This window comes from Pogoniulus pusillus, chromosome 23 (genome assembly GCF_015220805.1).
Source record: "Pogoniulus pusillus isolate bPogPus1 chromosome 23, bPogPus1.pri, whole genome shotgun sequence".
In the NCBI taxonomy this organism is placed as follows: domain Eukaryota; kingdom Metazoa; phylum Chordata; class Aves; order Piciformes; family Lybiidae; genus Pogoniulus; species Pogoniulus pusillus.
Genome location: NC_087286.1, coordinates 6,896,637 through 6,924,431, shown reverse-complemented (window position 1 = coordinate 6,924,431; position 27,795 = coordinate 6,896,637). Strand labels below are relative to the sequence as shown.

Below are 27,795 nucleotides of genomic sequence, written 5' to 3'. Positions count from 1 at the left end.
CCTGTCATGGAGAGACGTGTGGTGACAATGAGGGATGCCAATCAAGGTCCGTGCCACCTCCTGCCACCCTGCCAGCCCCCCTAGATGGTGTGGGGTACCGTGGCTGGCAGCATCCCCACCAGGGCATCATCAGTCACTCCATGGGACGCCTCCGGGAGGGATCCCAACCAAGGTCCGTGCCACCTCCTGCCATCCTGCCAACCCCACTACACGGTGTGAGACACCATGGATGGCATCAGCCCCACTATGGCACGGTCACCCCATGGGGACACGGCTGTGCCTTGTCAGGTGGTGATGTGAGCTCTGTTCTCTTTCAGAGCCACAAGAAATAACACATCTGAGGTCACCATGTGGAGAGGGGGACAACAATGAGGAACACTGCCATGCAGGTGACACTCAGTCGGGTGGCATCACCCACTGCCTGGTAGCAGAAGACCGATGTGGGCACAGAGACTCGTCCTGGTTGGGCACTTGAGGATGTCACCGTGGTGAAGGCTGGAGGGGTTCCATGGCATGAACCAGCTGGGGAGGTGATATCAAGGCCCTGCCACGGCCACGGTGCCTCTCAGAGGTGGCATGGCCACCGTCCCAGGGTGCAGACCCTGCTGCAGTGGCACATGTCTGCGTATGACTGCCACACATGCCCTGATGGCACAGCATTTGTCCCTTTGTGACTCTGAGCACCCGAGTGGGGTGGCACCATGCACACCTGATGGCAAGACGTGTCCACCACACGGCCACACACACCTGATGGCAAGACACATGTCCCACTACAGCTACAGACCCCTCCACGGTGTGGCACATGTCCTCACACAACCAGGGACCCCTACTCGGTGTGGCACATGTCCCACTACAGCCACAGACCCCTCCACGGTGTGGCACATGTCTCACTACAGCCACAGACCCCTCCACGGTGTGGCACATGTCCCACTACAACCAGGGACCCCTCCACGGTGTGGCACATGTCCCACTACAGCCACAGACCCCTCCACGGTGTGGCACATGTTCCACTACCACTAGGGACACCTGGATGGTGTGCCACCTGTCCCTGCACCACCATGAACACCTGGATGGTGTGGCACCTGTACCATCATGGACACCTGGATGGTGTGCCAGCTGTCCCTGTGCCACCACAGACACCTTGGTGGCATGGCAGCTGTACCATCATGGACACTTTGATGGTGTGCCAGATGTCCCTGTATCACCACAGACACTTTGATGGTGTGCCACCTGTCCCTGCACCACCATGGCCACCTCGATGGTGTGCCACCTGTCCTTGTATCACCACAGACACCTTGGTGGTGTGCCACCTGTACCATCATAGACACTTTGATGGTGTGCCACCTGCCCCTGTATCACCACAGACACCTTGGTGGTGTGGCACCTGTACCATCATGGACACCTGGATGGTGTGCCAGCTGTCCCTGTGCCACCACAGACACCTTGGTGGTGTGCCACCTGTACCACCATGGACACCTTGATGGTGTGCCAGCTGTCCCTGTATCACCACAGACACTTTGATGGTGTGCCACCTGTCCCTGCACCACCATGGCCACCTCGATGGTGTGCCACCTGTCCTTGTATCACCACAGACACCTTGGTGGTGTGCCACCTGTACCATCATAGACACTTTGATGGTGTGCCACCTGCCCCTGTATCACCACAGACACCTTGGTGGTGTGCCACCTGCACCACCATGGACACCTTGATGGTGTGCCAGCTGTCCCTGTATCACCACACACACCTGGATGGTATGGCACCTGTACCATCATGGCCACCTCGATGGTGTGCCATCTGTCCCTGTATCACCACAGACACCTTGGTGGTGTGGCACCTGTGCCATCATGGACACCTTGACGGTGTGCCACCTGTCCTTGCACCACCATGGCCACCTCGATGGTGTGCCACCTGTCCCTGTATCACCACAGACACCTTGGTGGTGTGGCACCTGTGCCATCATGGACACCTCGATGGTGTGCCACCTGTCCCCATACAACCACAGACATCCCTGGCACCTGTCTGCTGTACCACCACAGCCACGCAATGCCCCAGCACCTGTCCCCTGCACAATGGACCTGATGTCACTTGAGGGTGGCAGCTCCTGTCACCGAGGTGACCCCAAAAAATGTTTCAGCCTCTTCTCCCAGCACCCACCAAAGAGGGACACTTGGGGGTGTGTGGCTTCATTTGGGGTGCAGAAGGTGGCTCCTGCGGGACATCGTGAGGCAAATTAGGTGACAGCCACACAAAGATGTCCCCAAGCCAAGCTGGGACCAGATGTCCCCGTCCCTTCTGGTGCCCTCAGTCAGAGTGGGGGTTTCCCCTCTCCTCCAGCGTCTGTGCCCCACCCCCCCGCATGGGAACAGGGACGATTAAGGAGGTAATGAAGCAGGAGGGATGATTTGGAAGGGGCACAGGGACATAGAAGGGGTCCTGGGGACCTTCCCCGCTCCCTGAGGGCACCAAAATACAACACGGGGGCACACACGCAAGCCCAGGGTAGGGCTCGGAGGGGTCTCTCCTGCTTCCAGAGGCAGGACATTCCCTTTGTGTCCCTCCCCACCCTGTCCTCGGTGTCACCGCGGCGGCATTTGCTGCCCGGGGGGGGGATACAGGGACTTGGGGAGGGGACACAGGGACACAGGCGGGGACACACGCGTGGGGAGGGTGGCAAAGGGACTCCGAGGCGGGGGACACGCAGGGAACTGGGAGGGGAAAAAGGGACATGGTGGGGCGCCTAGGACGACAGGGACACGGGGAGGTAGGGGGGTCACAACAGGGGGCGCATTTGGGAGGCGAAATGGGACCAAGGTGGGCATAAGGACACGGTCTGGGGGGACACAGGGGCACGAAGTAGGGCAGGGGGAGGAAAGAGACGACGAGGACATGGGGAGGGCACGACCCACCCCTTCCCCAAACCCTGCCGGCTGGGTGCGCAGAGGGGTGCGGACCCCCCGGGAAAGGGGTGGGGGAGGTCTAGGGGGATGCGGTTACCCCAAGAGGGGGTCGCGGTGACCCCCCTATCAGAGGAGGTGCGCAGGGGACCCCTTAGGCTATAACGCGGAGGGGAGCGTAGCCTCCAGGGTGCGGCTGTAAAATGGGGAGGGGGGGTGCAGTGTCCCCCAAAATGGAGATCGGGGCGGGGGGAGGGGGGCGCAAAAAAAAAGTGCAGGGGGGTGCAAGCGAGAGGGGAGGTGGTGGAGGTGCATGCTGAGTCCCCTCCGCACCCTGCCGAAGCGGGAGGTGCGAGCAGGGAGGGGGGTCGGGGTTCAAAAGGGGTCCCGTGTCCGTCCACCTCCACCCCAGGGGTACATTAAGCCTGCGGGGGGGCGCGGGGGGGTGTCGGGGGGTCCGCCTGCGCTGCCGCCCTCACCTTAGCGAAGTAAAGCATCCAAAGCTCGTACAGCCGCTCCCGGGAAGCCATGCCGGGCCGGCACGGCTCGGTACGGCACGGTACGGCGGCCAGCTCCGCCTCCCCCCCCCCCCCGCCCCGTCCGCCAAACCACCGCCCCCCCGGCAGCGAACCCTCCCCCAGGTACGGGGAAGGGAGGGGAGGGAGGGGAGGGGCTGACACCGCCCTCGCCTCCCCCGTCCGCCTCCTTCATCTACCTGCTGGCTGCGGTTGGGGGTATCCCTTTCCTACCTCTCTTTTTACCTTCCCCCACCCCCCACCGGCCCTAGGGCTGCGGCAGGGGAAAGGTAAAAGGAAGGACAGGGGAAGAAAAACCTCTCTGTGTGTGTGTGTCCCCCCAAATTTCCCCTCCTCAATCAAACCAGCCGAGCCTTGCGCGCACTGCAGTGAGCCTGCCCGCACACGGAAACAGCATCTGGGCTTATTTCCTCCCTTTTTCACACTGTTTCAGACACCACCGAAGATTTCTATGCCTCCCCGTCGCCACCTTTTTTCGCTGCCCCAAACCCCCCCCCCAAGCTCCCGGCTTCCCATCGATTGCGCCGCGGCGCGGATCGATTGTGGCCTATCGACTAGCTCGGTGCTCGATGCGCCGCGCCGGGACGCGCATGCGCGTTGGGCGCTGTACGGAAGGCGGACGGGGGGGGGGCAGCATGGCGGCGCCCGGTGGCGGCTTGGGGGCGGAGGAGGCGGCGGAGGCCCCGGCGCTGGGGAGGCTGGAAGAGGAGGCGAGGAGGCGGCGGGAGAGGCTGAAGGCGCTGCGGCAGCGCACGCTTCAGGTCGGTGTGGCCGGAGCGTCGGGTGGGGGGGGGTGTGTTGCGGAGTGCGCGGCAGGCGGGGTTGATGTCTGGGGTGGGCCTGCGGTTGGGGGGAGAGGGTTTGAGGTGGGGCTGAGGGTGGGGGGGGGGGGGGGGCGAGGGGGGCTGAGGATGCTGAGGGGGTCCCAGAGTGTCTGAGGATGCTGAGGGGGTCACAAAGTGTCTAAAGTGGGGCTGAGGATGCTGAGGGGGTCACAAAGTGTCTAAAGTGGGGCTGAGGATGCTGAGGGGGTCCGAGGGTGTCTGAGGATGATGAGGGAGTGCGAGGGTGTCTGAGGATGCTGAGGGGGTTACAAAGTGTCTGAAGTGGGGCTTTAGATGAGGGGGTCCCAGAGTGGCTGAGGATGCTGAGGGGGTCCCAGAGTGTCTGAAGATGCTGAGGGGGTCCGAGGGTGTCTGAGGATGCTGAGGGGGTCACAAAGTGTTTAAAGTGGGGCTGAGGATGCTGAGGGGGTTCGAGGGTGTCTGAAGATGCTGAGGGAGTCACAGAGTGTCTAAAGTGGGGCTGAGGATGCTGAGGGGGTCCCAGAGTGCCTGAGGTGTGGCTGAGAATGCTGAGGGGGTCCAAGGGTGTCTGAGGTGGGGCTGAGGATGCTGAGTGAGTCACAGAGTGTCTGAGATGGGGCTGAGGATGCTGAGTGAGTCACAGAGTGTCTAAAGTGGGGCTGAGGATGCTGAGTGAGTCACAGAGTGTCTAAAGTGGGGCTGAGGATGCTGAGGGGGTCCCAGAGTGCCTGAGGTGGGGCTGAGGATGCTGAGGGGGTCCAAGGGTGTCTGAGATGGGGCTGAGGATGCTGAGAGTGTCACAGAGTTTCAGAGTGTCTGAGGATGCTGAGTGAGTCACAAAGGGTCTGAGGTGGGGCCCAGGATGCTGGGAAGGTTTCAGAGAGTCTGAGATGTCCCTGAGGATGTTGAAGAGGTGACAAAAGGTCTGAGGTAAGAGAAGGGCTCTGAGGTGAGCCTGAGGATGTTGATGGGGTCATAGTGGGCCTGAGGATGCGGAGATCAAAGGGTCTGGATGTGAGTCTGTGGTTTTGGGAAGGGGGAGAGGGTCTGGGGTAGACCTGGGGATGTTGAGAGGGTTAGAAGGTCTGGCGTGGTTCTGCTTGGTGGTGTTTTGAGTTCTCACCTCAGAAAATCCAGGTGCCTTGCCTGCCTGTCCTTGTCCCTCCACACAGCAGAGGCTTTTGTGTTAGAGGTGAAAGGAGGATGGAGGAAAGCTGTGAAACTTGGCAGCTAAGATTTGGACAGGCCCTAATGAGGAAGGCAGCCACGCTCCAGCATGTCTCAGCACATCCTGGCAGGGCTTCATTCTCCAGCTTTGGGCCAGTGAGGTGGTGCTAACTCTGCTCCCCTTCTGCCACCTCACCCTGAATTTGTTCATCCAGGTTAGCACGGTCCAGTAACGTGGGAAAATGTCCTCTGCTGAGGAACCTCCTCCTGGGGCTGTCACTTTGGTGGGCAGGCTGAGTGTCCTCTGCTGAGTCTCTTGCCTTGAGGTGCTTGTTAGCAGAGAGCTGAGCTTTCTGAGAGGGGAGACCCTGAAGGTGGGATGCAGCCCTGTGCCCAGCCTTAGTCAGAAGCAAAGCTGCTGGAAAGAACAGTGCCTTCCAGAGGAGAAATTCTTTCTCACAGTCACAGACTGTCAGGGGCTGGAAGGGACCTCAGGTGCCAGACTCTGCACTTGCTCTTGTTGAATTTCATTACATTTCTCCAGCCTAAGTCTCACTTTCTGTACTAAGTTCCTTGCTGTGCTGCCTGGAGAATGCAGATGGAACGAGGTGGAATGGTTTGGAGGCTGCAGCACATGGGACAAAAGACTCATGGAGTGGTTTGGGTTGGAAGGCTCTGTCAGAGCTCACCCAGTCCAACCCCCTGCAGTCAGCAGGGACATCTGCAGCTAGAGCAGGTTGCTCAGAGCCCCAGACTGCCTGACCTGTGATGGTGCCAGGGATGGGACAGCTCCCACCTCTCTGGGCAACCTGGGCTGGGGTCTCCCTACCCTCAGCATAAACAGTTTGTCCCTTCTCTCCAGTTTGAATCCCCTCTTTCAGTTCAGACCATCACCTCCTGTTCTGTCACAGCAGCTCTGTCCCCAGCTTTCTGATTGTCCGCTCAAAGCCACCAGAAGTCCTCCCTGGAGCCTTTTCTTTTGCAGGCTGAACAAGCCCAACTCTCTCAGCCTGACCTCACAGCAGAGCCCTTCCAGCCCTCCCAGCATTGCTGTGACCTCAGGCTCTGCTCTGCTAACAGGTCCCTGTCTGTGCCGTGCTGAGGACACCAGAGCTGGCCCCAGCGCTGCAGCCGAGGCTTTGTGTTGCCCTGTAGGAGTGTTTCTGTGAGTCCTGCAAAGCCAAAGATCATCTCTCCATATTTCATACCTTCAAAAAACATCAAACCAAAGAAAACAAATCCCTAAGGCCCTCCAGGATCCCCTTATCTGGAAGTCAATGAAGACCTAAGCTAGAAGCTGGTGAGAGCAGCCTCAAAAGCCAATTTCCTGCTGTGCTGGAGGGGAGAGGAAGTGCTGGAGTCCCTTAACGGGGCCGTGCACAGTTTTCTGCCAGAGGCTGATGTTTGGAACAAGCCTTGCTGAAGCTGGTGCCTTACATAAGCAAAGCTTAGCTCATCATGCTCTTGCTGCCACGTTCCATCAACAGGAAAACCCCACCAAGCTGTGGCAGGGAGCCCTGCGGAAGGTCAGGCGGTGACGCTGCTCTTTGCAGCTTGCAGGGTTTTGTTTGCTTGTTGTTTTGAAAGCAGCAAATGGTTCCAGCTCCTGAGGTCCTGCAGTGGGGGGAAAGTAGGAAGAGCTCTTTTCCTAAACTCCTTGAGCTGTGGAGCTTCTCCTGAAGGAAGGTGTCTGTGGGGTTAAAGGGCTGAAGGATGGGGTTAAGCCCTATGAGGAGAGGCTGAGGGAGCTGGGAGTGTGCAGCCTGGGGTGACCTTATTGCTGTCTGCAGCTACCTGAAGGGAGGCTGTAGCCAGGTGGGGTTGGGCTCTTCTGCCAGGCAAGCAGCAACAGAAGAAGGAGACAGTGTGAAGTTGTGGCAGGGGAGATCTAGGCTGGATGTTAGGAGGAAGTTGTTGGCAGAGAGAGTGATTGGCATTGGAATGGGCTGCCCAGGGAGGTGGTGGAGTCACTTTTGCTGGAGGTGTTGAAGCCAAGGCTGGCTGAGGCACTTAGTGCCATGGTCTGGTTGCTTGGGCAGGGCTGGGTGCTAGGTTGGACTGGCTGAGCTTGGAGGTCCCTTCCAGCCTGCTTGATTCTATGATGAACTTCCCTGGGTGAGTGTGGAGCTGGTCTGTAGAACTCGCTTTGCCCAAGGCTTGTGATGCTGATGCTGGTGCTGAGGCTTTCTGTTCAGCAGCATGGTGTGGCAAAAGCTCAGCTTATCTCCTCAGCTGTGTTCTTTTTCGTGCCCTAATGGCTGAAAATCAGATTAAAATGTTCTGTTTGAGTTACTCAGGAAGCCTCTTTTTTTTGTTGTTTTTATTACTTTTTGTCTCCTTTCTTTAGCTGAAGGAAAATTTTGCTCAGTTGAAACTTTAGCTTGGTACAGTGACAGGATCCCAGCCTGGTGGGGGTTGGAAGTGACCTCTGGAGAGTTGGAAGGTGCCTCTGGAGATCATCCAGCCCAACCCACCTGCTAAAGCAGGGCACCCACAGCAGCTTGCCCAGCAGCACAATGCCATGGGGGGGGTTGGAATCTCTGCACACAAGGAGACTCCACAACCTCTCTGGGCAGCCTGGCACAGGGCTCCAGCAGCCTCACAACAAAGAACTTTCTCCTCCTGTTCAGGTGGAACCTCTTGGGCTCCAGTTTGTGCCCACTGCCCCTTGTGCTGTCCCTGGGCACCACTGACAATAGTCTGGCTCCATCCTGTTGCCATTTAGCTCTTGCTGAGCACTGAGCAGCTCACCTCTGGTTCTGCTCTTCTCCAGGCTCAACAGCCCCAGGGCTCTCAGCCTTTCCTCCTCACAGAGCTGCTTCAGGCCCCTCAGCAGCTTCCCAACCTCCATTGGACTCTCTCCAGCAGTTCCCTGTCTATCTGGAACCGGGGAGCCCAGAACTGGACACAGTCCTTCAGCTGTGGCCTCAGTGGGGCAGAGCAGAGAGGGGAGAGAGCCTCTCTCAGTCTGCTGCTCACACTCTTCTTCATGCCCCCAGGCGACCAGTGGCCCTCTTGCCCATAAGAGCACATTTCTGACTCATGATGAACTTTCATCCACCAGCATTGCCAGGTCCTTCCCATTGGAGCTGCTTCCCAGCAGGTCACCCTCTAACCCGTGCTGGTGCAGGGGATATTCCTACCCAGATGCAGTAGCCCTCCACTTGCCCTTGTTGAACCTGATGAAGTTCCTCTTCACCCAGCTCTCCGTTTTTAGTCCTCAGTGCCTTTAGTTTAGCTTTTCCTACCACCTAAAAGTTCACTTTGAGTCTCAGTGGGCAGAAGGTGGTCTCCTGGACCTGGTTAGCACTAGCCTGGAGGTGACTCTGCATTAGCACACACCGAGGGTGCCGCAGGTGCCTGCTGGTGCGAGCTGGAGCAGTCAGATATGCAAAGCATCAGGTCATTATGGGATGGAGACCTCACAGGCTGTGTGTTTATAACAATTTGTGATTTTATGGACTGAAAAAGGAATGTGGCAGTGTGGTGCTTCCCATGGAAAGCTGAGAGCTCTTGCACCACCTCCACTCAGGAAATCGTCGTGGTGAAGCTTTTGGGGAGCTTCTTAACGCAGTGTTCAGGCCCAGGGGAAGTGTTTGGAGCAGAAAATGAGACCCTGATCTAGATAGGAAGCTGTGAGGTTGATCTGTTGATCTCCAGTGGAGGTTCTGAGGGAAGACACTGTCCCCTACCTGCCTGAAAAGCTGAGTTTTTGTTGCAGCTCTTCTCCTTAACACACAAGAAACCAAATTTCCACCTCCCCAGCTTTCTGCTGAGCCAGTTGATGATTAACTACAGCTACTTGTATTTGTGGAATGCTTGTCTGCAGCTTGCCCTTGAAACAGGTTCTCTGATGCCTTCACATCTGCCCTGTTTGGAGCTGATGGACTTTTTGCTCAGGCAGGCTGTGCACCAAAGCTTATTTAACTTTGAGCCCCGTTAAAATCACCACCTAAGGTTGGTTCCTCAGCTGGTGTGTGTGGGAGCACCTCATAAATCTGAGCTTGTGGCTTAAAAATGATCGAATCACAGAATGGTTTGGCTTGGAAGGGCACCCTAAAGATCATAAAAGATTCAGTGGCTGGAAAGCTGCCTGGCAGAAAAGGACCTGAGGGGTTGGTTGACAGCAGCTGGAGGTGAGCCAGTGTATGCCCAGGTGGCTGAGAAGGCTACCAGCATCCTGGCTTGGGTTAGCAATGGTGTGGTCAGCAGGACCAGGGCAGGGATTGTCCACCTGGGCTGGGCACTGGTGAGGCCATGTCTTGAATCCTGGAGTCAGTTTTGGGCCCCTGACTCCAAGAAGGACATTGAAGGGCTGGAGCAGGTCCAGAGAAGGGCAACAAAGCTGGGAAGGGTCTGGAGAACAGGGCTGGTGAGGAGTGGCTGAGGGATGTGGGGGTTGCTGAGCCTGGAAGAAAGGAGGGGAGACCTTCTGGCTCTCTTCTACCAAGGACCAAGTGATAGATTAAACCACCTAAAGTTGGCCTAGGGAGGTTTAGGTTGGAGAGTGGAACAATTTCTGCTCCTAGAGGGTTGTCAAGGCCTGGCCCAGGCTGCCCAGGGCAGTGGTGCAATCCCCATCCCTGGAGGGGTTTCAAAGCTGTGGAGCTGTGGTGCTGAGGGCCATAGTTTAGAGGTGCCCTGCAGTGCTGGGTCAGTGGTTGGACCTGATTATCTTCAAGGTCTTTTCCAAGCCAAATGACTCTATGAGGAGTGCTTGGCTTGGAAGGGACCTTAAAGATCATCTATTTCTAACCCCTCTGCTGTGAGCCACCTTCTACTAGATCAGGCTGCCCAAAGCCTCATCCAGCCTGACCTTGGACACTTCCAGAGATGATACAAAAATACTGAGGTGTCTCCAAAACTAAACATATTTGGGGGTCCCATACTTGGAAAAACTAAACTGTGCTGGCACTAAAGGGTTGGAGGGGAGCAGCCATGGGCCCTTGAATTGATTTTGGTCACCTAGTGTGGGCTGTGTGATGCTTTTGGCTTGAGGAGGAGCTGAACTGGAGTTAAAAGTGTGTGTGTGTGTATATTTAGTAAAGGATGTGGAAGATCTTTCCTCTCTCTGAGCAGCACCAGAGAAGCAGTGAAATGAAGAAGTGGGGACCTTATCTTTCTTGCAAGGACCTGAGTGCTTTTCCCACAGGGATTTATTTTTAGCTGCAGCAGAGGAACTGTTGCGTTGGATGCTGCTCGGAACCTGGGTCTGCTCCTTTGATGCAGCTGCTGAAGTAATCTTGTGTGGCTGCTCTTGAGATGAGAGGAGATAGCTGGTGGCTGCTGGTGGTGTGACAGGGCTGCAGCACCGTCACAGGGTGGTAGGGGTTGGAAGGGACCTCAGGAGGTCATCGAGTCCAAACCCCCTGCTAAAGCAGGGGCACTTAGAGAAGGTCACACAGGAACACATCCGTGTGGGTTTGGAATGTCTCCAGAGAAGGAGACTCCATCACCTCTCTGGGCAGCCTGCTCCAGTGCTCCATTACTCTTAAATTAAAGAAGTTCCTTCTCATCTTTAGATGGAACTTCTCATGTCCAAGTCTGTGCCTGTTCCTCCTTATCCTGTCCCTGGGCACCGCTGAACACAGCCTGGTGCCATGCTCCTGACACCCACCCTTCAAGTATTGATCAGCACTGATGAGATCCCCCTCAGGCTGCTCTCCTCCACACTAAGCATCCTCAATTCTCTCAGCCTTTCCTCATCACAGAGAGGTCCCAGTCCCCTCAGCATCTTTGCAGCCATTGGAATGGGCTGCCCAGGGAGGTGGTGGAGTCACCATCCCTGGAGGTGTTGAAGCAAAGCCTGGATGAGGCACTTAGTGCCATGGTCTGGTTGATTGGCCAGGGCTGGGTGCTAGGGTGGACTGGATGAGCTTGGAGGTCTATTCTATGATTTTTTGCTGTGCCCTCTCCAGCAACTCCCTGTCCTTGAACTGGGGAGTCCAGAACTGGACAGAGATTTCCCAGTGTGGCCTCAGCAGGGTTGCTGCTGGGTTAACCTGGTTGTGAATCGTAGAATGGTTTCAGTTGGAAGAGACCCTTGAAGATCATCTGGTTCCAGCCCCCCTGCCTTGGGCAGGGACACCTCCCACTAGAACAGGTTGCTCAAAGCCTCCTCCAGCCTGGGCTTGAACACTTCCAGGGATGAAACATCCACAACTTCTCCAGGCAACCCATTCCAGTGTCTCACCACCCTCAGAGTAAAGAACTTCTTCCTAATGTCCAACCTAAACCTACCCTGGCCTGGTTTCAAACCACTGCCCCTTGTGCTGTCACCACAGACCCTTATAAAAAGACCCTTTCCAGCTCTCCTGTAGTTCCTGGAAGGCCATTCTTAATGTCTCCCCAGAGCCTTCTCTTCTCCAGGCTGGACAGCCCCAGCTCCCTCATCCTGTCCCCATAGTGGAAGTGCTCCAGCCCTCTGATCATTGTTGTGGCCTCCTCTGGACCCTCTCCAACAGATCTATGTCCTACCTGTGCTGGGGGCTCCAGACCTGGATGCTCTGCTCCAGGTGAGGTCTCACAAGAGTAGAGCGATAGAATCACTGCTCTTGACCTGCTGAAGCTTGGGAGTCATGGAATCACTTCTGAGCAGGGCCTGTTGTGACAGTCCAAGGGGTGATGGTTTGAACTGAAAGAGGGAGATTCAGACTGGAAAGAAGTGGAAACAAAATCACAGTGAAGGTGGGGAGAGCCTGTCCCAGGTGGCCCAGAAAGGTGGGAGCTGCCCCATCCCTGGCACCACTGCAGGTCAGGCTGTTTGGGGCTCTGAGCAACCTGCTCTAGCTGCAGGTGTCCCTGCTGACTGCAGGAGGGTTGGACTGGATGAGCTTTAAAGTCCCTTCCAACCCAAACCATTTCATGATGCTATTCTCTTCCAAGCTAGGTGGGCTTGGGACTAAATGACCTTTAAAGTCCCTTCCAACCCAACCCATTTCATGGTTCTATTCTCTTCCATGCTAGGTGGGCTTGGGACTAAATGACCTTTAAAGCCCCTTCCAACCCAAACCATTTCATGGTTCTATTCTCTTCCAAGCTAGGTGGGCTTGGGACTAAATGACCTTTAAAGCCCCTTCCAACCCAAACCATTTCATGGTTCTATTCTCTTCCAAGCTAGGTGGGCTTGGGACTAAATGACCTTTAAAGCCCCTTCCAACCCAAACCATTTCATGGTTCTATTCTCTTCCAAGCTAGGTGGGCTTGGGACTAAATGACCTTTAAAGCCCCTTCAAGCTCAAACCATTTCATGATGCTATTCTCTTCCATGCTAGGTGGGCTTGGGACTAAATGACCTTTACAGTCCCTTCCAACCCAAGCCATTCTGTGATCCCCAGCAGGCACATTGCCACCTTGTCAGACCTGCAGTGGAGCAGCCCAAGAGCAGCTGGCACTTGGAGGCTTAGCCTTTTGCCAAGGCTGTGCTGGATGTCCTCCTCTTGTCTCAGCATGGAAGCTGTGTGGTGTAGCAGACCCTGCTGGTCATGTCTCATGTCAAAGGAGGGTTAACTTCTCGAGGACAAACCAGGAGAAAGTTCAGGAGATCTAATTTAATCTTTTATTTTTCCCTGGTGCTCATTAATCCTGAATGACTTTTTGCATCTCCATGGCAATGGGCAGAAGGTTTTTACACCATTTTTTCCCCTCTTTTCATCCTCTACCCATTAGGAAAAAAAAAAAAAGAAATAAAAGATTAATTGCTCCTTTTCAACCCAAACTGGAAGCTGTTAAAACCTTGGCTCCTTTCATCTCCTGCCTGATAGTCCCAGCAGGGCCATCTGGATTTGCTTGGAGCTTTTCACTGGGCTCCGTGGAGATAATAACTGCCCCCCCCTCCCCCCCCCCCCCCAAGCCTCTTTTCATCCCTGGCTGATAGCAGGCTCCTGCTGAGTGAGCAGGAGCTCCAAGGGGTGACACAGAGCCAGAAAGATGAGTGGTGGTGGTGGCAGGAGATAGGGAAGGTGTCCGAGCTCTGCCTGATGGGGAGCTCTGGTTGCTTTATGTTGCCTGTTGTGGGTATCATAGAGTCATAGAATCAACCAGGCAGGAAGAGAGCTCCAAGCTCAGCCAGCCCAACCTAGCTCCCAGCCCTGCCCAAGCAGCCAGACCATGGCACTAAGTGCCTCAGCCAGCCTTGGCTTCAACACCTCCAGGACAGTGATTCCACCACCTCCCTGGGCAGCCCATTCCAGTGCCAATCACTCTCTCTGACAACAACTTCCTCCTAACATCCAGCCTAGACCTGCCCTGGCACAACTTGAGACTCTGTCTCCTTGTTCTGTTGCTGGGTGCTTGGCAGAAGAGCCCAACCCCACCTGGCTACAGCCTCCCTGCAGGGAGTTGCAGACAGGCAGAAGGTCTCCCCTCAGCCTCCTTTCCTCCAGGCTCAACAATCCCAGCTCCCTCAGCTGCTCCTCACCAGCCCTGTTCACCAGTCCCTTCACCAACTCCATTGCCCTTCTCTGGACCTCCTCCAGCCCCTCAATGTCCTTCATAGAGTGAGTGGCCTAAAGCTGACCCCAGGATTTGAGGTGTGCCCCCCCAGTGCCAGTCCAGGAGGCTGATCCCCCCCCTGTTGCTGCTGCTGCTGCTCTTACAGCACCAGCGTGGTCCTGAGCTCTTGGGCTTTCTAAGTGGTCAAACTCAGCAAAGTGTTTGCTGAGCCTCAGGGGAGGTACCCAGGAGCCAATTATAAGCTTTTCCTCCCCTTTTTAAGTGTTTGTTTCCCTTTTTAGCTCCTATTTTTGAAGCTTTTCCTTTAGTTAGGGTTCACTTCTATTTCCTTTGACAGCTCAAAACATCTTCCAGGGCTCAACATTTGTTTTGCCAGTGCCCTTCATTCCATAAACTCAGCAAATGCAAATGAGATCTTCTCGAGGGAAGCACCAACAATTCAAGGGTAAAGTGTTTTCACTGGGAGGAAAGTCATTGGAAACACATATGCCACCAGGGAGAAGCAGCCTAGCTCTGAACCTTCAAACATGCTCCTGGAGCTGCAGATTGGGATGGGGGGAGAGGAGATCCAAAGCTGATCTAAGCAGCAGATGCATTCCTGGGTGGATTTAGGAAGGATACTGCTTATAAGCAGAAAGCAAATGACCTTTAGGAGCCTGGTGGGAGGCAGGGAAAGGCAGCAAAGCACCTTGAAGGTGTCCTTCAGGCTGTTAGGGAGGATGTTTGGGGCTGTGAGTAACCTGAGCTGGTCGAGATGTCCCTGGTCACTACTACAGGGTTGGACTAGGTGACCTTTAAAGGTGCCTTAAACCCCAAACCATTCTCTGGTGTGAAGTTTTGTCTACACCACAGCTGCCTGAAAGGAGCTTGGAGTGAGGTGAGGATTGGTCTCTCCCTCCCTCCCTAGTAACAGGTGACAGGACAAGGGGAAATGACCTCAGGTGGCTCCAGGGGAGATTTAGGTTGGACCTCAGAAGAATCTTCTTTCCTGAAAGGGTTCTCAGACCCTGGAAAAGGCTTCTCAGGGAGGTGGTTGAATCCCTGTCACTGCATGTGCTTAAAAGCTGCAGAGATGTGGTGCTGAGGGCTATGGTCTATGCAGCAGCCTCGGGTAGAGTTGGATCATGGCAGGACTGGATGATCTTAAAGGTCTTTTCCAACTAAAATGATTCCCTGATTTCCATAAGCACTCTCTGGAGCCTTCTCCAGGCTGAACATGCCCAACTCCCTCAGCTTGACCTCACAGCAGAGGGCTTTCAGCCCTCCTAGCCTTGCTGTCACTGGAGGGTATTGGCCAAAATCTAAAGCCAAGCCAAAATGAGCAAACTTATTCTTTCCATAGCCAAATCTCACTCATTTCTTGAAGCTGACCTGGATTTGGGGATTCTGTCTAGGCATAAAAACCAGGAAGGAGTAATAAGGACAACAAATCTCTGCTTTGAAACCCTCTGGAGCTGGCACTGCCAAGCATGAAGCAGTTTAATCATCATGCTTTGTCTGTAGTGTTTGAGTTTCCAAGGCAGTGGAGCAGATGGCTGTGCTCTTGGCTTGGTGGAAACCCTTGCTGCAGGCACCTATTTTGGGCTTCCCCAGCATGTAAGGGCAGCTTTCTATCTGTCCAGGAATCCCTGCATTCAGATTCCACCTTCTCCTTGCCTGCAGCCTGCCCTTGGTCTCCTCACTGCTGAGGTGGGTGGTGCAGTGCTTTCTGCCTGTCCTTTTGGGGTGAATTTAGATGGGAAAAGGATTTATTTGCTGTGTGGAAGTTGTGCTGAGCAGAGCAGAGCAGACCTCGCTGGGCAGGCACCTGGAGGCACAGGTTTGGGGTTTTTAACCTTTCACAGCAGTAGCACTCAGGGCTGGGGTTTGATTGTTGTAGCTCAATAACAGGAGCCACCAGCAGATAGTTTCTCAGGCCAACAGCTGGATATTCTCCTTGAAAACCAGGTTCTGTGGTGGGGCAGCTTGGGTGGATGCTGCTCATCTTCCAAAGGTAGCCAGCAGCACAGCCAAGGTGGAGGTCATGGTGTGGGAGGTGCTGTGATGATGTCTGGGGATCACCTAAGCTGGGGAGGTGCCTCTCTCCACACCAAGCCTTCAAGATCCCCTAACCTAATGAGCAGCAGAGCTTTGTAGCAGTTTCTCTTGGCCAGAAAACCTCAAAGAGGGACACAGAGCTGAGCAGGGGGCTGGAGCACCTCTCCTACAATGCCAGGTTGGTGGAGCTGAGGCTGCTCAGCCTGGAGAAGAGAAGGCTCTGGGTAGGCCTTAGAGCAGCTTCCAGGACCCTAAAGGGGCTACAGGAGAGCCAGGGAGGGACTTTTTCTGATAGGACAAGGGGCAGTGGTTTGAAACTAGGCCAGGGTAGGTTTAGGTTGGACATTAGGAAGAAGTTCTTTACTCTGAGGGTGGTGAGGCACTGGAATGGGTTGCCTGGAGAAGTCGTGGATGCTCCATCCCTGCAAGTGTTTAAGCCCAGGCTGGAGGAGGCTTTGAGCAACCTGTTCTAGTGGGAGGTGTCCCTGCCCACGGCAGAGGGGGTTAGAACTGGATGATCTTTTAAGGTCCCTTCCACCCTAAGCCATTCTATGATCATAGAATTGTTTCAGCTGGAAGAGGCCTCTCAGATCATCGACTCCAACCATCGACCCAACGCCACTGCCACCTCTAAACCATGGCCCAGAGTGCCATGTCCACATCTCCATGCACGGGGACTCTGCCACCTCCCTGGGCAGCCTGTCCCAATGCCTGAGAGCCTCTGAAATGAGGCACAGGAGCAGGAGTTGTCCCTCTTGGAGGCTTTGTGCCAGGAGGAGACTCCCACCTGCCCCATTGCCGCTCAGCCCTGCGCCGCCGCCAGAGCTTTCTGCTGTGTCCTGCAGCACGTCTGGGAGAGAGGAGAAAAATCCCTTTGGCTCCATCCCAAGCTTTTGTTTAAGGCTGCTTGTGCTTTGCAACCGGAGCAGTTCCCAGCTCCTCCACGCCTGCCTGGGCTGGCAGGAGAGGCGGGTGTGGGAGGAAGGCCACGGCTGCTTGCTTCCTTTGCAGCCCGGCTGCGGTGCTGCTGCTGCTGAGGAGCACTCCATGGAGTCACAGAGTGGTTTGGGTTGGAACAGGACCTGGGGAGATTATCTAGTTCCCAGCCCTCTGCTGTGGGCAGGGACACCTTCTGCTGGAACAGCTTGCCTGGACCTTCAAACCTCCAGGGAGAGGGCATCCAACCGCCTCCCTGGGCAACCTGTTGCAGTGTCTTTACAGCCTCCCTGTGCAACATATTCCAATGTCTCCACAGCCCCCCTGGGCAACCTGTTGCAGTGTCTCCATAGCCTCCCTGGGCAACCTGTTCCAGTGTCTTTACATCCTCCCTGGGCAACCTGTTCAAGCGTTTCCACAACCCCCCTATGGCAACCTGTTGCAATGTCTCCATAGCCTCCCTGGCCAATCTATTCCAATAGTTCCACAGCCCCCCTGGGCAACCTGTTGCAGTGTCTCCACAACCCACCCTGGGCAACCTGTTGCAGTGTCTCTACAGCCTCCCTGGGCAACCTGTTGCAGTGTCTCTACAGCCTCCCTGGGCAACCTGTTCCAGTGTCTCCACAGCTTCCCTGCGCAACATATTCCAATGTCTCCACAGCCTCCCTGGGCAACCTGTTCCAGTGTCTCCACAACCCCCCATGGCAACCTGTTCCAATGTCTCCATAGCCTCCCTGGCCAATCTATTCCAATGGTTCCACAGCCCCCCTGGGCAACCTGTTGCAGTGTCTCCACAGCCCCCCTGGGCAACCTGTTCCAATGTCTCCATAGCCTCCCTGTGCAACGTACTCCAGTGTCTCCATAGCCTCCCTGGGCAACCTGTTCCAATGTCTCCATAGCCTCCCTGGGCAACCTGTTGCAGTCTCACTGTAAAGAATTTCTCCCTAATCTCCAGTTTCAATCTGCCCTCCTTGAGCTTCAATCTGATCCCTCCTATCCTATTAATCCATTGCCTCTTGTCCTACCACTCCTGTTCCTGCCTGCTTTGCTGTGTGTCCTGGGGACTCAGCCAAGCCTGCAAACGTTGGTGGACTCAGCAGCAGCCAAAGCATCCCTCTCTAGCATGTGGTCCTGCAGCTCTGCTCGCTGCTGCCCTGACTTTTGTGTTGGTTTGGTGGCTTTATTTGTGTGTCTGCTTGGTTTTAAGTGCCTGTGGAGTGCAGCAGCAGCCCTGGTGTTTTCCCAAAAGCAAAGGAGCAAGTGGCTGAGAAAACAGTTGCTGTGGAAACTGAGCTCAGTAAAATGATTGCAGCGAGGAGAAAACACACACAAAGGCTTCATTGCTCCTCAGGCTTTATTAGCAAAGCAATAAACCAGCAGTGGTGGCTTGGCTGGGCTGGAGATGGAAGCCTGCAGGCAAAGTGGTGGTGAGTCCACTGCCAGCACACAAATACAGGAGCCCTGGGAGGGGTTAGACGAAAGGAAGTGGCCTCAAGTTTAGGTTTAGGTTGGATGTTAGAAGAAGTTTCTTCACTGGAAGGGTTCTTGTGTGCTGGGACAGGCTGTCCAGGGAGGTGGTTTGAATCTCCATCCCTGGAGGGGTGTCCTAGAAGCATAGAATTAGTCAGGATTGGAAGGGACCACAAGGATTAGCCAGTTCTAGACCCCCTGCTATGGCCAGGGACACCCTACCCTAGAGCAGCCTGGCCTGAAACACCTCCAGCCATGGGGCCTCAACCACCTCCCTGGGCAACCCATTCCAGCCTCTCACCACTCTCATAGTGAAGAACTTGACATGGTTTCAGAAGGGGCATTGAGGAGCTGGAGTGTGTCCAGAGAAGGGCAGTGCATCTGGTGAAGGGTCTGGAGAACAGGGCTGGTGAGAAGCAGCTGAAGGACCTGGGGTTGCTGAGCTTGGAGAAAAGGAGACTGAGGGGAGACCTTCTGGCTCTGTGCAGCTGCCTGAGGTTGGAGCTAGATGGGAGTTGGTCTCTTCTCTTCAGGAACAAGTGACAGGACAAGAGGAAATGTCCTCAAGTTGTCCCAGAGGAGGTTTAGGTTGGACATGAGGAACAATTTCTTCCCCTTGAGGGTTGTCAAGTCCTGTCCCAGGCTGCCCAGGGCAGTGGTGCAGTCTCCATCTCTGGAGGGGTTTTGGAGCTATGGAGCTGTGGTGCTGCAGAACATGTTTTAGTGGTGCCCTGGCAGTGCTGGGTTACCAGCTGGACATCATGGTCTTGAAGGTCAAGAGAAGGGGTGAGGAGAAGGACAGCTGGCTTTTGTGCCTCTCTGAAAGCTGCACCAGCTCTACCTGAAGATGTAAGTTTGGACTAGATGACCTTTAAGAGCCCTTCCAACCCAACCCATTCTAGGATTCTGTGGCTGTCAGCTGGAGTTTTATTAGCCTGTCTGAGTGGATCCTACTGTGGCCACCTCCTGCCTGTGCTGGCAGGTGTTTGACCCTGCTGTGAACTGGTTCAGGAAACCAACTGGGGTTTATTTTTCTCTCTTCTTCCTTGTCTTGGCTTGGTTTGGTTGGGCTTTTGTGGGAGGCTGAGTCCTTGAAGTGGCTTCCCCTGGGGCGAGGTGAGGGCTGATGATCAGAAGGTGTGGCTGGGATGGAGGTGGGGATGGACAGAAGTGTGATATGGGGGGAGGACTGTGGCTTGGCCAACTTAGGTGGGGCAGGGGACGTGCTGTGGGGTGGCAGTGACAGCAAGGCCATGCTGAATCATAACATTGGTTTGGTTGGAGAGCACCCCTAGGATGTCCAACCATCGACCCAACTCCACCATGGCCATCAAACCATGTCCCAGAGTGCCACATCCACAGGTTTCTTGAACGCCTCCAGGGATGGTGACTCCACCTGGGCAGGCTGCTCCAATGCCTGACCACTCTTGAAGGAAATAAACTGTTCCTCATGTCCAACCTGAACCTCCCCTGGTGCAACTTGAGGCCATTTCCTCTCATTCTGTTACCTAATGCTAGAGAGAAGAGCCCAACCTCCACTCCAACTTCCTTTCAGGGAGCTGCAGAGAGCAGTGAGGTCTCCCCTCAGCCTCCTTTTCTCCAGGTTGAACAATCTCAGGTCCCTCAGCTGCTCCTCACCAGACCTGTTTCCCAGACCCTTCACCAGCTGCTTTGCCCTTTGCTGAAAGGAGGCTTCTGCCCAAGGCTGGGCTGGGGCTGGCAGTCTGGGAATTGTGGTGAGATGTGATTATTTTGAAGCCCCTGGCAGGCAGCACCTAGGTATAAAACAGGGAGTGTGATGGCAGGAGGGCTGGGCCCAGAGAGTGGTGGTGAATGATGCCACATCCAGCTGGCAGCTGTCACCAGTGCTGTGCCCCAGGGATCAGTGCTGGGCCCAGTCCTGTTCAGTATCTTTAGTGATGATCTGGAGCAGGGCATTGAGTCCAGCATCAGTGTGTCTGCAGATGACAGCAAGCTAGGAGCAGGTGTGGAGCTGCTGGAGGGTAGGAGAGCCCTGCAGAGGGACCTGGCCAGGCTGGATGGGTGAGCAGAGGCCAACAGGATGAGATTGAACAAGGCCAAGTGCAGGATTCAGCACTTTGGCCACAACAACCCCAAGCAGCACTACAGGCTGGGGACAGAGTGGCTGAGAGCAGCCAGGCAGAGAGGGACCTGGGGGTGCTGGGAGAGAGGAGCTGAAGCTGAGGCAGCAGTGCCCAGGTGGGCAGCAGAGCCAATGGCATCCTGGGCTGGCTCAGGAGCAGTGTGGCCAGCAGGACAAAGGAGGTTATTCTGCCTCTGTACTTATCACTGCTCAGGCCACACCTTGAGTGCTGTGTCCAGTTCTGGGCTCCTCAATTCAAGAGAGATGTTGAGGTGCTGGAAGGTGTCCAGAGAAGGGCAATGAAGCTGGTGAGGGGCCTGGGGCACAGCCCTGTGAGGAGAGGCTGAGGGAGCTGGGGGTGTGCAGCCTGCAGCAGAGGAGGCTCAGGGCAGAGCTCATTGCTGTCTGCAGCTACCTGCAGGGAGGCTGTAGCCAGGTGGGGTTGGGCTCTTCTGTCAGGCAACCAGCAACAGAACAAGGGGACACAGTCTCAGGTTGTGCCAAGGGAGGTCTAGGGTGGGTGTCAGGAGGAAGTTGTTGGCAGAGAGAGTGATGGGCATTGGAATGGGCTGCCCAGGGAGGTGGTGGAGTCGCTGTGCCTGGAGGTGTTGAAGCCAAGGCTGGCTGAGGCACTTAGTGCTATGGTCTGGTTGCTTGGGCAGGGCTGGGTGCTAGGTTAGACTGGCTGAGCTTGGAGCTCTCTTCCAGCCTGGTTGATTCTATGCTTCTATGAGATCATGGTGAGCAGAAACACAGGGCTGGCACAGAGGTGAGAGGCTGTGGTGACAGGTTGTTCAGCAAGCTCTTGCTGCAGTGTTGCTGTAGGTGTTGAGGTTGCACCAGGGGAGATTTATCTTGGAGATTAGCAACAATTTCTTTCCTGCAGAGTGGTCATGGATCAGAGCAGGCTGCCCAAGGAGCTGGTGGAGTCACCACCCCTGCAGGAGTTCAACAAACTCCTGTGAGGACATGGCACCTGGGGACATGGTTTAGTGGCCATGCTGGGTTGGAGGTTGGACTGAATCATCTTAGAGGGCTTTTCCATCCCAAACAACTCTGTGATTCTGTGCTGGGCTGCCCCAGATTTGCTTTTACTTCAGTGCACCCCCTGCATTACTGCACCACAGCTCTGCACTCCCAGCTCTCAAGGCACAAAACCAACCTCACCATCAGTTTCAGGTGGAAAAAGAACAGTGTGGAGGCTGAGGACCTTCTAGGAGTTGGGGATCTGCAGGGCTGGGACTTGGGGAAGCTGAGGGAATCCCTTCCATCCCAGACCAGCAGCAGTTAGTGCTGCTAAAGCTTTTCAGCCTCTTAGCTCTTCTCCAAAAGCTGTCGGCGAGAGCGGGACAGAAGTGACCTGGTTGGCAGGAGGCACCCAGCGTGCTCTGGTTGGGATGACTCAGCAGAGTCACAGAGCAGATGGAGGGGAAGAGATTTTGTTCCACACCGTTTGAGCCTTCATCAGGCTCTGCTTGGCCTTGGGAATCCCTGACTGCTCATCTCCTCCTGCAGCCTCATGCCTTGTGGCAGACAGAGGAGGAGCCTTCCCTCTTCCCCTTCCCTCTTCCTTCTTCCTCATTCTTTTTCCCCCCTTCCCCTTCTGTCTTCCCTGTTCTCCTTTCCCTCTTTCCCTCTTTCTCCCTTTCCCCCTTTCCCTCTTTCCCCTTTCCCTCTTTCCCCCTTTCCCCTTCCCTCTTCCCTCTTCCCCATTCTCCTTTCCCCCTTTCCCCCTTCTCTCTTCCCTTCTCCCTGTTCTCCTTTCCCCTTTCTCTCTTCCCTTCTCCCTGTTCTCCTTTCCCCCTTCCCTCTTCCCTCTTCCCTTCTCCCCGTTCTCTTTTCCTCCTTTCTCCCTTTCCCCTTTTCCCCCTTTCCCCCTTTCCCCCTTTCCCCCTTTCCCTTCTGTCTTCCCCATTCTCCTTTCCCACTTCCCCCTTTCCCCCTTTCTCCCCTCCCCTTCTGTCTTCCCCATTCTCCTTTCCCCCTTTCCCCCTTTCCTCTTCCCTCTTCCCCTTCTCCCCATTCTCCTTTCCCCCTTTCCCCCTTCCCCTTCTGTCTTCCCCATTCTCCTTTCCCACTTTCCCCCTTTTCTCCCTTTTCCCCTTCCCCTTCTGTCTTCCCCATTCTCCTTTCCCACCTTCCTATTTTCCCCCTTTCCCCCTTCCCCTTCTGTTTTCCCCATTCTCTTTTCCCTCTTTCCCCCTTTCCCCCTTCCCCTTCTGTCTTCCCCATTCTCCTTTTCCCCTTTTCCCCTTCCCCCTTCCCTCCCATCTCATTTCTGGTGGGTTTGGAGACAAGGCCACTAAAGCTGCCCTTGGCCTTCTCCTGAGGGAACATGCAGAGCTTGTTCTTTTGCTTTAGGTTGGACCAGAGGAACAGTTTCTTCCCCTTGAGGGCTGTCCAGGCCTGTCCCAGGCTGCCCAGGGCAGTGGTGCAGTCCCCATCCCTGGAGGGGTTTTGGAGCTGTGGTGCTGAGGAGCATTGTTTAGTGGTTTAAGGTTAGACTCCATGAGCTTTGAGGTTGTTCCTGACCTAAATGATTCTATGATCAACCACAGCCAGCCCAGCAGAGGCTTGCGGTGTGTGTAGGGAGGAAGGGTCAAAGGAGGCTTTTGTGTGCATCCAGATTTCTGTGAGGAGCTATTTTGTTCTTCAGTGAAGCATTTTGTTCTCAGCCACTTTGGTCCCCTGTGGCCATGACCTTGGGTGAATCACAGAAAGGAGAAATGAGGCTTCTTAACAGCTGACTGCTTCGGAGCTGGGCTATGGGGACCTGGCTGCACCACCTCTGCAATTAGCATTTGTCAAGCCTGGGTGTTCCCTTAGCCTCCTGGCAGCCAGCTCAGGTGGTTTTCAACCATGCCAACCTCACAGGTGAGGAAATCAAAGGCTTGTTGTTGAAATCATGTGTGCCATAAAAAGCCTGGCTTGAATGGTTGGGTGTTGCTGGGTCATCCTTTCCCTGCTGGTCACAGAGGGATTTTCTCTTCAGGTTTGGTTCCCTCATAGCCTCCAAGGGATGAAGAAAAAGGAGAATCAGATCTTCTTATCAGTGAGCTGGATGAGGGGATTGAGGTGGCACCTTCAGTCAGTTTGCAGGTGACACCAAGTTGAGAGGGGTGTCTTGATCTTCTGAAGGGTCTACAGAGAGATCTGGCCAGGCTGGGGGAAGTCAGTGGGATCAGGTTCAACAAAGCCAAGGGCTGGGTCTTGCACTTGGGTCACAACAACCCCAAGAGCACTTCAGGGTAGGGACAGAGGGGCTGGAAACTGCTGGATGAGGCACTTAGTGCCTTGGTCTAGTTGACTGGATAGGGCTGGGTGCTAGGTTGGACTGGACGAGCTTGGAGCTCTCTTCCAACCTGGTTGATTCTATGATTCTATGACCTGGGGGGGTTGGTGACAGCAGCTGGAGATGAGTCAAGGTGTGCCCAGGTGGCCAAGAAGGCCACCAGCATCTCGGCTTGGGTTAGCAATGGTGTGGCTAGCAGGAGCAGGGCAGGGATTATCCCCCTGGACTGGGCACTAGGGAGGCCACACCTTGAATCCTGGGGTCAGTTTTGGACCCCTGACTCAAAGAAGGACATTGAGGGGCTGAAAAGGGTCAGACAAGGGCAGGGGAGCTGCTGAAAAGTCTGAGAAGAGGTCTGATGAAGAGCATCTGAGGGACCTGGGGTTGTTGAGCCTGGAATAATGGAGGCTGAAAGGAGACCTCTTGGCTCTCTGTAACTCCCTGAAAGCAGGTTGGAGCCAGGTGGGGGTTGGGCTCTTCTCCCAAGGAACAAGTGACAGGATGAGGGGAAATGGCCTCAAGTTGCCTCAGAGAAGGTTTAGGTTAGACATTAGGAGAAAACTCCTCCCTGAAAGGGTTCTCAAAGATTAGAAGAGGCTGCCCAAGGAAGTGGTTGAATCCCCACCTCTGGGGGTGTTGAAAAGAGGCAGAGATGTGGTGCTGAGGGACAGGGTTTTAGCACCAGCCTTGCTAGAGAGATGCTTGAGCTTGATGATCTTAAAGGTCTCTTCCTCCCAAAGCATTTCTCTGGTCCTCCACTGGCCAAGATTGGAAAGTCCTGGTGGTGTCCATCAGCACACCAATCCCCTCAGCATCCTTCTCCTGGGGAAGACAACCTTGAACTCCACAAAAGCAAGGGGAAAAAACTCCCTGCTGGGGTATCTGGGAAGCTGCATTGCTGCATGGTTGGCTGGCTTTTCAACTGCTTTCTTTTTGTTCCATTCATGAAGAGACCTCCAGAAAATAGGTTAATCATCAGCTGCAGACCTGCAGAGGGTGGTTTGTCCTGTGCCCGAGCAGCGCCGCTTCATTAGCGCTCCTGCGTGGAGCTCGCGGAGCTGAGATCTCTTCTGCTGAAGCTTTTGGTTCTTTAACTTCTTTAAAGTCTTTCTATAGCTATGGGATTGGGAAGGTTCATGTCTGGAGCTTCTTGGCTTCAGCCAAGCTTTAACCTTCCCGTGAGGTCTGGGTGTGCAAAGGCAAACCTGGTTTGAGTCTTTCTCAGCTCTTTTTTTTCCCCCTCCTGACTCTTTTCAGCGTTGTTTGTTTGTTTCTTTCCCTTGGAGAAATGAAACCAGCCATGTGTAGCCTTTGGTTTTGTTTCTGCTTTCATCCCAGAGCGGCACAAGTGACACATTAACTCCCTGAAATGCCTCCAAAATCCAGCCAAGCCAGCCTGGCCTTCTTCCCACCCATCCCAGAGGGTCACTGGAGATTAACTGGAGCATTGTCCCTGTCTACGGTGCTGGCTGCTTCAGCTTGAATATCACCAACAGGTGGCTTGGGTTCTCCTGTGCTGAATCTCAGCAATGTAGGGTTGGGAGGGACCTCTGGGCATCATCCAGTCCAACCCTCCTGCTAAAGCAGGGGCACTCACAGCAGCTTGCACAGGATCACAATGCCATGAGGTTGGGTTGGAGTCTCTCCAGAGAAAGAGGCTCCACAACCTCTCTGGAACAGGGCTCCAGCACCCTCACACCAGAGAATTTTCTCCTCCTTCCTGGGTTCCAGTTTGTGCCCATTGCCCCTTGTGCTGCCACTGGGTGCTGCTGGCAAGAATCTGCTCCCTTCCTCTTGCCCCCCACCCTTTAGTTCTTGCTGAGCATTGAGCAGATCACCTCTCAGGCTGCTTTTCCCAGACTAAGCAGCCCCAGGGCTCTCAGCCTTTCCTCCTCAGCAGCTTCCTGGCTTCCCCTGGACTCGCTCCAGTAGTTCTCTGTTGTTCTTGAACTGGGGAGAGCCCAGGACTGGACCCAGGACTCCAGATGTGCCTTGACTAGGGTAGAGTAGAGGGGGAGGAGAACCTCTCTTGACCTGCTGGCCACACTATTCTTCATGCCTCCCAGGAGACCAGTGGCCTTCTTGTCCATGAGGGCACATTGCTGGCTCATGGGCAACTTGCCCACTGCCAGGTCCTTCTTGGAGCTGCTCCTCAGCAGGTCACCTCCTCACCTGTCCTGGTGCAGGTGGTTACTTCTCCCCAGGGGCAAGACCCTGCTCTGATTGAACTTCAGGAGGTTCCCCTCCAGCCAGCTCTCCTGGGCAGGTCTCTGAACGGCAGCACAGCCTGAGGGGTGTCAGCCACTCCTCCCAGCTCTGTACCATCAGCAAACTGCCTGAGGTTCCATTCCAGCCCTTCACTCAATCAAGATGTTGAACAAGACTTTACCCCTGGGGAAGGCCATGAGCTACAGACCTCCAGCTAGAGCCTGCAGTGCTGATCACAACCCTCTGAGCTCTGTTCTCACCCATCTCCAGTTGACTTTGTTTTTCCTGGCCAGTAGAAGCAAATTCAGTGACTCAGTGAAGATGTGGTGGAGGTTCAAGCAGGAACAGTTGTTCTGCCACAAACAGAATCAGTTACTTGTCTTGGTAGAGCTTCAGCTTGTTCCTGAGTGTGATGTCTTGTAAATCAACAGCTTCTAGCAGAGCACAGCCCAACTCTTGCAAGCACATTAACCTGTCAGATCGAAAGGAAGAAGTTCTGTCTGTGGTGGAACAAGCTGTAAAGGTCCTTTTCAGGCTGCTGCCAGCACTGCCCTAGCAGCAGGTCTGGATGTGTCTTCTCAGATGTGTTTGGGGTTCAAATGTAGCCTGCTTAACCCACCAGAGCTCCCATGGCTGGCTGTAGGAGTGGGTGAGCAGAAGGGTGCTTTGCTGCCCATCCTCAAACAGAACAGGGCTGGAGGATCTGGGCTTGTTGAGCCTGGAGAAAAGGAGGTTGAGGGGAGACCTTCTGGCTCTTTGCAGCAAGGAGGCTGGAGCCAAGTGGGGGTTGGGCTCTTCTCTCCAGGAACAAATGACAGAACAAGAAGAAGTGGCCTCTGGTTGCTCCAGGGGAGGTTTAGGATGGACATTAGAAGAAAGGATTCTCTAGCACTGGCCCAGGCTGCCCAGGGAGGTTCACAGGCTCACAGGATGTTAGGGGTTGGAAGGGACCCAAGGAGATCATCCAGTCCAAGCCCCCTGCCAGAGCAGGACCATAGAGTCTAGCTCAGGTCACAGGAACACATCCAGACAGGCCTTGAAAGGCTCCAGAGAAGGAGACTCCACAACCTCTCTGGACAGCCTGTGCCAGGGCTCTGGGACCCTTACAGTCAAGAAGTTCCTCCTTGTGTTGAGCTGGAACCTCCTGTGCTACAACTTGAATCCTCATCCCTGGAGGGACTTAACAGCTGCAGAGATGTGGGGCTGAGGGACATGGTTTAGCTCCAGCCTTGGCAGAGGATCTGAAAGGTACCAGTGGGAGATGCTGGACAAGAGAAAACTGCCCCAGGTTCAGGTAGGACATGAGGAACAATATCTGCCCCTTGAGGATTGTCAAGGCCTAGCCCAGGCTGCTCAGAGCCCCCATCCCTGGAGGGGTCTCAAAGCTGTGGAGATGTCAAGGGCCATGGTTTAGAGGTGCCCTGGCAGTGCTGGGTCAGCGGGTGGACCTGATGATCTTCAAGGTCTTTTCCAACCCAAATGATTCCATGAGGAGTTCTTGGGTTGAAAGGGACCTTACAGATCATCCAGTGGTGCAGTCCCCATCCCTGAGGGGTTTCAAAGCTGTGCAGCTGTGGTGCTGAGTGCCATGGTTTAGTGGAGCTCTGGCAGTGCTGAGTTCGTAGTTGGACTCCATCACCTTAAAGCTCTTCTCCAACCAAACCCATTCTGTTTTCTGCTTCTGCTGCACTGAGGTGGAGAAGCCTGTTCACAGCTCCTCCACTCTGGGCTGCCTGGTTTGGGCCATGAAAGGTTTGGTTCTTCCTGCCCAGCAGAACCTCTTTCTTCCCTCCTCAACCCTTCCACATCAAATTGAAACTGTTCTGTTCTCACATTGGCATTTTCTTCCACCAAACCTCGATGGTTGTGATCTCAGAGGGGGATTTCTGTC

At 54.9% G+C, this 27,795-nt stretch overlaps 2 protein-coding genes across 2 annotated transcripts in view; one reads left to right on the top strand and one right to left on the bottom strand.

The window, feature by feature from the left end:
* Positions 1 to 3,442, bottom strand: part of NBEAL2 (neurobeachin like 2) — a 30,919-nt gene extending 27,477 nt beyond the window's left edge. Inside the window, 1 exon segment of the mRNA XM_064162421.1 lies at positions 3,374 to 3,442. Within this exon segment, the coding sequence (XP_064018491.1) occupies positions 3,374 to 3,424 (51 nt within the window). The 5' untranslated portion in view covers positions 3,425 to 3,442.
* A 615-nt stretch (positions 3,443 to 4,057) lies between these two features.
* CCDC12 (coiled-coil domain containing 12) overlaps positions 4,058 to 27,795 on the top strand; it is a 49,265-nt gene continuing 25,527 nt past the window's right edge. Inside the window, exon 1 of the mRNA XM_064162938.1 lies at positions 4,058 to 4,191. Within this exon, the coding sequence (XP_064019008.1) occupies positions 4,066 to 4,191 (126 nt within the window). The 5' untranslated portion in view covers positions 4,058 to 4,065. The remainder of the gene's footprint in view (positions 4,192 to 27,795) is intronic.